At 45.0% G+C, this 9638-nt stretch overlaps 1 protein-coding gene across 1 annotated transcript in view; it reads left to right on the top strand.

The window, feature by feature from the left end:
• The first annotated feature begins 337 nt into the window (after positions 1-337).
• Slc2a13 (solute carrier family 2 member 13) overlaps positions 338-9638 on the top strand; it is a 322693-nt gene continuing 313392 nt past the window's right edge. The window contains exon 1 of the mRNA XM_004855003.4: positions 338-991. Coding sequence (XP_004855060.1) covers positions 454-991 — 538 coding nt within the window. The 5' untranslated portion in view covers positions 338-453. The remainder of the gene's footprint in view (positions 992-9638) is intronic.

Here is a 9638-nt window from a genome sequence, read left to right as displayed (position 1 = left end):
CCGCTTTGCGCCACACCAAGATAACTTGTCTTCTCCTCAGGCCCTTCCAGCCTTGGCTGTCCGTGGTGGGCAGAAGGTGGCTCGGGCTGGTCTAGGGGCTTCTTCCCGGCCCACATCCTGGTCCGGGAGCGTCCTTCTCTGCATCCTTCCCAGAGCCACCCACTGCAGGCGGAAGCCCGCGCACGTCTCACACTAGCACCCGAGACCCGAGGGTGGGCGCCGCGTCTCACCTAGGAGGGCTCTGCCCCGCCCACGGGGGCGGAGCGCGCCGGCCCCTCCCCGCCCCCGCCGCACGTGACGCGGCCCCGCCCCCGCCCGCTCTGCAGCGCCAGCTCGGCAGGCCGGCGCGGGGCGCGAGTGTGAAGCTACGGCGCCGGGCGCAACTTTCTATCTCGGCGGCGTGGGTCCCGCAGGCAGCGGCGGCGCCCAGCCCGGCGGCCGGGCACCTGCTCCATGTCCCGCAAGGCGAGCGCTGGCGCGGAGTACACGCTGCGGAGCCTCGGCAGCCTGATGGGCGAGCGGCGCCGGAAGCAGCCCGAGCCCGACGCGGCGGGCGCGGGGGAGCGCAGCCTGCTGGCGGCGGAGCCGGGCGCCGGCCTGGAGCGCGCGGGTGCGGGCGGCGACCTGGAGCGCGCGGCGCGCCGCCAGTTCCAGCAGGACGAGACCCCCGCTTTCGTGTACGTGGCGGCCGTGTTCTCGGCGCTCGGCGGCTTCCTGTTCGGCTACGACACCGGCGTGGTGTCCGGGGCCATGCTGCTGTTGAAGCGCCAGCTCGGGCTGGACGCGCTGTGGCAGGAGCTGCTTGTGTCGGGCTCGGTGGGCGCGGCGGCCGTCGCGGCGCTGGCCGGCGGGGCCCTGAACGGCGCGTGTGGCCGCCGCGCCGCCATCCTGCTGGCCAGCGCGCTCTTCGCCGCCGGCTCCGCAGTGCTGGCCGCCGCGGGCTCCAAGCAGGCGCTGCTGGCCGGGCGCCTGGTCGTGGGACTGGGCATCGGTGAGTGCACGGGCCGGGACCGGGTGGGCCGCGGGACTCGCGCCTGGTGCCTCTCCCTGGGCTTCTGGCAGCCCCGGCCCCGGCTTCCCTGGATGGAGCCCGACCCGGTGCCCCCTCCCCTCCCTCCCTGCCCCTCCTAAAGTCAGAGACGCGCGTGTCTCCACCTCCACGGGTGTCCCTGACCAGAACCCAGCCCCCTCCCCCCTGTCAGAACGCGACAGTTTTGACACCTAAGTAATGCTGAGCTCCTAAACTCTTCCCAGCTGCTTCTCCTCTTTACCTTTCCCAGTCGTTTATCTTTGGGTGGAACGTTATTTCCTCTCCTTTTGTGGTTTTCTGTAGTACTTTTCGAGTTTCTTCCTTTCCCCAGATGAATTCTCTACCCCTTTCCCTAACTTTTTCCTTTGGGTGCATATTCACCCATTCACTTTGATTTTGCCTCTCTTGCTTTCCACTTAGGAACCAGATTATCTGTTAAAAGTCATATTCGCTTCTTAAGTTCAATTAGGAGCCACTTCTGTGGATAAACGCCCGGCAAGATGGACGTTTCCAGTTTTCTTTAAAAACGAAGGGATTAAGGTTCCCCTGGCACTAATTTTTCACCCTGGTTGCCGCGCAGGGGGAGGCGCACTTCGACAGTTCTTGGCAGAGGGAAGCTATTTGGACTGAGCTCGGTATTATTAGAAAGCACTTTTGAGGGAAAGTGGGGGGTTGTGACTTAAATCTCACCAGTAATTTTTCTAAGACGCACCACTGATGAGTTTTAATGTTTCATTTCATGATTCAGGTTCTTGTTTCCCTTAGGGTGCTGTGGAAGCATTTTTTTCCCTGTGGCTAGGGCTAGATGCTAGCGCTTTGAATCCGGGGAGGTGGGCGTTGTTTGAAGTGTGATTTTTCTCCCCCTTTCTGTCTGTTTAGAGAGGAAGCACAGGTCATTTATTCAACCATAAATGTAGGAGCCATGGCCCTGAAATCCAGCTCCCTGGCTTTATATCCATCACCTGGACTCCTGTTAATTAGCGAAGCCAGCAAGGCTCTCACTAAAATGTGAAGATGCCACATAATGACGAAACATTAACCCGAAATTAAATCTTTTTTTGTGTGGAAACTACTCTTGTTTTCAGGACCCTTCAGATCTTTTGCCTCATAATCAAATGACAAGTATTCTTTTCTCACCATGCTCAGCTTTGACTGCTTGGGACAACTGGACCCTTTGTGTACTTTTTTGACATAGACATATAACATTTTAGGTAGGAAAATTTCATGGCAAACTTTTTTGCAGAGATCTCTAAATGATGCTTCCAAGTATGTGACACAAATTTGAGCATTGTCTTAACTCTTTATCTGATGGTAATTCCTCTTCCAGATGTGCAGGGGGAGAGGAGAGAAGTGTTCACTCCAGTAAGGAGATGGTGGGAGTAGAGCAAGGCAGAGCTTGCCATACTCTGTGAGATGCTTCCAGAGGTGCTTGTGAACTCATACGCCTTGGGTGACCTAGACAGAGGGAAGGCAGACGCTCTTACCTATGGAAATGGTGTTAGAGTTTGGATTTAAAATGTCCCCCAAAAGTCTTGTATGTATGGAAGCTGACTGGATCCTGGGGTGCTGCACTCATGAGTGGATTCATCCTTTGATGAGATCAGCAGCTGACTGCTGTTAAGAGGTGGGATCTGGTTGGAGTTGGGTCCCCAGGGGTGTGACCTGGAAGGGTGGATTCTTGTCCCTAGCTCCTCCATTTGTGCTCTGCTTCTGGGGTGCCACGAGTTGAGCACCTTTCCCCTTGCCAGGGCTCTGCCAGAAAAGCCAATTAAGCAGGGACTGAAAGCCTGGGCCAAAATAAATGCTCCTCCTTGAAGTTTCGGGTGTCTGGTGTTGGGTCCCAGCCATCAGAGTGTCTTGAGACAGATGGGTTACTGACACGGAAGTGTCTTTAACAGCAGTGATGAGGAAGAGGCCTTCTAAGCAGGGAAGGACTACAACAAGCAAAGCATAGGCTTGAAGAAAAAGATGGATACAACTGAGGGTTGAAGCAGAGAGAAGATTGGAGGGGAGTGTTTGGGGGCTATGGAGGCTGGTCCTAGACCCTCATCCTCTGGACTCAGCAAGAGTCCAAAGAGGACTGAGTGATGAAGCCCAGTTTGAGACATGGTCTTGATTCAGCATGTGGGCCATGAACACACCTTTCAGAAATATTGATGCAAAGTTTTCAAACAGCCTTTTTCATTTACAGAATAAAAAATGTTCTAAGATTACAGTCAGGCTTTAAAGTAGGATGCATTAAAAAAAATCAGGATTTGGTGGTACATACCTGAAATTCCACCTGCTGGGGAGTCTGAGTCAAGAGGATCTTAAGTTTGAGGCAAACCTGGGCAACTTAGCAAGATCCTGTGTTGAAGTAAAATTTAAAAAGACTGTCGGTGTAGCTTAGTGGTAGAGAAGTTACTTAGCATGTGTGAGGCCCCTTGGTCCATTCCCAGGGCTGAAAATAATTAGAAAAAAATCATTTCAAATTGGGATCTCTTGTGTATTCGTATACATCAAATCCTTCAAAACACTCAAAGGACCCCAATCTTTAAAAAAAGAACTCAAGGGGCCAGGGATTTAGCTCAGTGGTTTTGCCGCCTGGTGCGCAAGCGCAAGGACCCGCGTTTGATCCCTGGTACCAAAAAAACCAAAAAAACAACTCTGAAAAGTTATTTTTAAACTGGGTGTGGTGCGGCAGACCTGTAATCCCAGCACTTGGGAGACTGAAGCAGGAGAATTGCAACGAGTTCAAGGCCAGCCTAAACTGCATAGCAAGACCTTGTCCCAGACTTTAAAAGAAAAGTTATTTTTAGCTACAAGGAAATGAGGTCTTAATCTGAGCATTTTTCTGAGAGACTCTAAATCAGTCTTATTTAAAACACTAAATCTGGCTTAATTTTATGAGATCCTTTTTTCTTAAGTAGTTAAATTTTATCTGTGGTTAGGAGTTTGATTTAGTCTTTTGATGCTTAGTAAATGTTGAAGAACAAAGTGTAACGTCCAGTACCTTTTTTGGGCAAGTTTGCCCTGATAACTTCTTTTCTCCACACATTTGCCCATGGGGACAGAGATTTTACTTAATTTTGTTCAGTGCTGGAACCTAGGAGAAACTTGTTGAATGAATGAACAGTGAGCGCTGACATTAAAGAAAACTTCAGTTGCTGGTAGGGTACCACCTTAAGTTAAGATTGTTCTTTCCAGCCAGGGATGTAGCTCAGCAGTGCAATGCCTGCCTGGCATGTACAAAGTCCTGAGTTTGATCCCAGGTATCAAAAAAAAAAAGTTCATTTCAACAAACAGAATGTGTTATCAAAATATTTAAAAGGACCTTCTGAAAGATTCATTTGTAATGGTTTAATGAAATCATTGATTTCAACAAATACAAATAAGCTTCCATTACCAATTCTTTCAGATTTGAGGTTAGCAGTGTTTAGTAGATAAAAATCCCACCCTGCAGACCTTCATTCTCTTAATGGACCACGGCACATACCAAGCAATAACAGTGTGATGGAGGTTTCTCTGAAGTGCTGAGGAAACAGAAGTGAGCAGTTGGTTCTTTTGAGGGAAGTAAATAGGACATAAGACTAAATAAGGTTTTACCAAAATAAGGGTGTCTTATCTTTCAAATCCTAGATTAGACACCCTTATTTTGGTAAAACCTTATTTAGTAGGAGCTCAGCAGGGAGCCAGGAAAGTGCTTCTGTGCTGTGTGACCTATTCACAATGGAATACCTGTGTTCTTTCCCTGAGTCTTAGTAAATCTGAAACCAGTCTCTTTATGGGATGCAGAAACAGTTTACAGTGGTTGAAAGTTCACTGATACAAAGTCAGGATTCCAAAAACAATTCCTTGGAGTCTTTGGTTCTGTGACCTTCCTGGGCTTGTAAGGTAGAGTTACTAGCAGGCATGAAGGCACAACCAAACAGTGCTTGAGGCATAGGTGCCTGTGAGGGGCTGGGGTCGTGGTACTGGAATTTTGGGGAGCATAGGTTGGATAAGGTTTTCTTTTTTCCGAGGCCATGCCTGTGCAGGACAGCCACTGGAGGCTTTCAGCTTTAAATAATTTAACTAGATTAAATATCCCTGGATTTTTTTTTTCTTTTTTCCATTCTGTGTTTAAGCTCTTTTGCCTTCTTCCTAAGTCTTCCTTGCCTAGGGATTTTGTAGGGTTAGGAATCCTGTGTTGAGTTGGTTACTACAGAATGCATGATGCCTAGGGTGAGGCCATGAATGCTAACTTTAGGAAGAGTTTAGGGATCACTCTAATAGAAAGGAACCTTGGGAAAAGAAATATCAAGCAAGTATGTAGTTGTTAATCTGTATTAAATGAGTTGTGTAGCAAAAGACCGAGCATCAGAAATGAGGGATATTTATCTTTATCAATTTCCTTGATTTGTTGCAATAAAATTAGTAGCAAAATTGAGTACAGAATTGAGTGCTTATTGTGAATAGGGAATTGTTTTCAGTTTTTCATTTTGCTTCCTTTGGTATTGAGACTGGACTTTCTTCATTGGTCCTGCTATTAAGGTCACTGTCTGAACTTTTTAAACTTGAAGACTCGTATTTCATACAGGACGCAAAGTTTTGATCTCAGAAATGACTGTATCCGAGTAGCATAGTAGCATAATATTCTTTTTTTGTGTCCTTTATACAAGTCTCATTTTGCAGGTGATTATTTTGCAGAATTGTACCTGTAGTAGTCAAAGGTTTTTTAAGTATAGTTTATTGTAACAAGATTGACAAAATGTGAGTTAGCTCAAGTTTGTTTCAGTACTTTCTGTGGCCTTGTATTTCTCATCCATAAAACACATGAATTGTCTAGAAAGGACAAAGTATAAGAACATAGTAGTGTTAGTGCTGTTATCATGCATACAATCAGGCAAAAAGCATACAGATTAGCCCTTTCTCCTTGGTGTTGGCATTTACTCTTTTGTCCACTATGGTGATTTAGGGCCTGTGTAGGGATTGTCAAGGTCTCTAAATTCTGATATTCACCAATATGCAAATCTTTATTGAGAATTGACATATTAGGGCCGGGGATTTAGCTCAGTGGTTTCGCCGGCTGCTGCGCAAGCGCAAGGACCCAAGTTTGATCCCCAGTACCAAAAAAAAAAAAAAAAAGCTAAGAGAATTGACATATTAATTTATGCAGCACTAGCTTTGTTGAATTAATGTTTGACTTACATTGGTTTCCCTGTCAGGGTCTGTTTGAGTACTCCCTTTGCTGGGGCACAATTTATAGCTGCCTGTTGCAGCTTGTAATTGGTATATTATGGCCTACTGAGCAATAGTTTTATTTTAGAAATGTCACATTTTTTTTCAGATAGCTCTTAAAATTTTTATTCCTTAATATAAAGCAAATGTAAAATCTTGTTTGATTAAAAACAAAGCCACAATTTTGAAATTAATGTAAATAAGAATTTCCCTTAAGGTAGGCTTACTTGGCCAGAAGCAACCAAGGTTTCAAATAATCAGCTAATGTAAATTGTGGGGGGAGGAGGAATGGTCAAATTTGTGTTTCCTACTCGTTTTCTCTAAATTTGTGTTTTTCTAAAGCAGGGCTTCTCTATGGGATTTATCCTCCCTACTGGTATGAAACTGATCTGTAAAGTGTATCTTTCTTTGCCGTCTCCTGTCTCCTTGTTTCATACATGTTAACAGTTTGCTTGCTCCCTCCCCTGACCATCTGGCAGTGTGGGGTTGACTCTGCAGTTACAGTGTGGATTATGACCTAATTATGTTTGCCCAGTGGTACTGCAACACCCTCCTCCAGTGAGTTCTAGGATGACATGTTTGTTAACAGGAGTTGCTCATGTGACTTCTATAGGAAATGCTGCTCTTTTTCATTCATCTGTATTTCCCTTAGAGAACACAAGGTTAACTAACTTCACATGTCTTTGGTTTGAACGTCTTTAATAACGCAGAACCTGGTAATGCCACTCACAAGACAAGCAGCCTTTGTTCTGTTTACCCAAAACCACATGAGTCTAATTTTCTCTTTCTTTCACTGGTTGAGCTTGGTTCCTTTTTACATACTTCCTGTCTACAACTTTTTTCATGTGTTTCAGTAAATAAATAGCAGCACTACTGCTAATTGTAGCCATTGCTAATCATAGCAAAACATTCACTGTCTGGAGGAAAATCTGTAGTCAGACCTTCAAACATTTTCCACATCTAAAATTAAGTTTTTTTTTTTTGGTGATACTGGAGATTGAACCCCGAGGGCTTTTAAACTGAGGTACATCCCCAGCCCCTTTCCACCTCCTCCCCTTTTTAAAATTTTTAAAAATTAATTTATTTTTGGTTCCGGGGATTGAACTCAGGACCGTGCACTTGGGAGGCAGACGGCGGCACCACTGAGCTAAATCCCCAGCCCTTTTTAAAAATTTGAGACAGTCTTGCTAAGTTGCACAGGCTGGACTTGAACTTGTGATCCTCCAGCCTGAGCCTCCCAGGGATCTGAGATTACAGGCATGTGCCACAATTCCTAGTTTAAATGTAACTTCCCTGGATGTAGAGAGGAAAAAGAAATGACCAAGGTTTCCAGGTACTTTCTTTTGGGGCCTTTTGTGAAATACGACCCCCACTGATTGGAACGGTGTGTGCAAGCCTCATTTCATGGCAAGGCTGAACAGTTGACCGTTGTCACTAGTGAGTGTGGGTGCCAGCATTGTCCTTTGCTTTCAGCCTCTTGCTATCCTGTCCTGAGTCTAGGCAGTTGCTCCTTGGGGCAGAATGTGGATCGGCAGACAGTGTGCCTCCAGAAATGATGTTACCTAGGACTTGCTGGATATACGTCTGAGCATTTTGTGTGTGCTAGTTCATGTAGTCTTCATATAATCCTGTGGGAGATTCTGATTATTTGTTTAAAGATAAGTGTATTTAGGCCGAAAGAGATGAAGTCTGTTGTCAGGGTCACAGAGGTGCCAGGTGAAGCCAGAGTTGGCACCTGAGTGGTCTGGCCTTAAAGTCAGCCTATGTAAACCCAACACAGTGAAACTCCTACCTGAAACTGGCATAAGGTTCTTCGGTGACATTCCTTGTGAACATCACTTTGAGTGTCCATTTGTTTGTTACTAGGTAAACACGACATGGTATTTACCATCTTGACAAGTGTCTCACGTAGAAAGTTAAGTTTGATTGCTGCTCAACAGATAATCTACAACCTGTCTGCCTTGCAGAACCAAAGCTATCTGTTGTCCGTGATTTCTGCCCTTGTCCTTCTTCCACCTCTTGCCCAGCTTTTCTGCTTTCTATAATGTTGACTGCGGATACTTCATGTAAGTGGACTCTTACAGTATTTGTCCTTTGGTGACTGGCTTATTTCACATAGCATGATGTCCTTGAGGTTCATCCGTACTGTGGGATAACAGAATTCCCTCCTTTTTAAAGGCTGCATAATCATCCTGCGTGTGTGTGTGTGTGTGTGTGTGTGTGTGTGTATGCATATGTGTGTACATTACATTTTCTTTATTCATTCATCTGTTGATGACACTTGGGCTGCTTGTACCTCTTGGTTGTTGTGGTTAATGCTGAGTGAATGTGAGAGTACAAGTATCTTGTTGAGATCTTGCTTGAACTCTTAGATATGTATATATCCAGAAGCAAGATTTTTTGAGGAACCTCTGTGCTGTTTTCCACAGTGGCTGCACCATTCTACTTTCCTATCAGAGTGCACAGTGGTTCCTGTTTGTTTGCATCCTTGCCAACACTTGATTTTCTTTCGACAGTGACTATCCTAGTGGAGGTGAGAAAATACTTCATTGTCGTTTCAATTTATATTTTTTATGTGTTTAATAATGGGGAGCATCTTTTCATATACATGTTGGCTATTCATATATCTTCTTGGAAAACTGGCCTTTACACTGAGCTGTATACCCAGCTCTCTTTTATGTTTTATTTTGAGATAGGGTTTTGCTAAATTGCTGAGGTTAGACTTGAACTTGTGATTCTCCCACCTCAGCTTCCCATAATATGGAGATTATAGGTATATACCACCACATCTGGTTTACCAATTTTAAATCAGCATTTTTTGTGTGTGTTGTTACATTATAGGTTCTGATATATTCTGAATTATAATCCCTTATTAGACATGATTTGCAGATATTTTCTCTTATTCCATAGGTTATCTTTTGCTCTATTGGTTATTTCCTTTCACGAGCAATGTTTTTTGCTTGATGTTACTCATTTTTGTCTATTTTTGTTTTTGTTGTCTTTGCTTTGAGTATCATATCCAAGAAGGTATGCCCAGTCAATGCTCTTGAAGCCTTTTCCTTTTTTTTTTTTTCTCTAGTAATTTCACAGTTTTAGGTCTCATGTTTAGGTCTTTAATTCATTTTGAAATAGCTTTGTTTGTTTTTTGGTGCTGGGGTTTGAACCTAGTGGGACTCTACTACTGAACTACACCCTCAGCCCATTTTATATTTTGATTTTCTTAGTTGCCCAGGCTGGCCTGAAATTTGAGATCGATCCTTCTACCTCAGCCTCTTGAGTAGCTGGGATTACAGGTATGTGCCGCTGTGCCCAGTTTGAGTTAATTTTTGTGTATTATTGAAGTTAAGGGTTTACTTACATTCTTTTGCATGTGATACCCAGTTTTCCCACCACAGTTTGTCAGCTGTGT

The sequence above is a fragment of the Heterocephalus glaber genome, unplaced genomic scaffold, assembly GCF_053883595.1.
Source record: "Heterocephalus glaber isolate CG9 unplaced genomic scaffold, H.glaber_assembly_v1.0 deba00001733, whole genome shotgun sequence".
Taxonomy (NCBI): domain Eukaryota; kingdom Metazoa; phylum Chordata; class Mammalia; order Rodentia; family Bathyergidae; genus Heterocephalus; species Heterocephalus glaber.
Note: the sequence above shows the minus strand (reverse complement) of the source record. Positions and strands in the feature narration are given on the sequence as shown.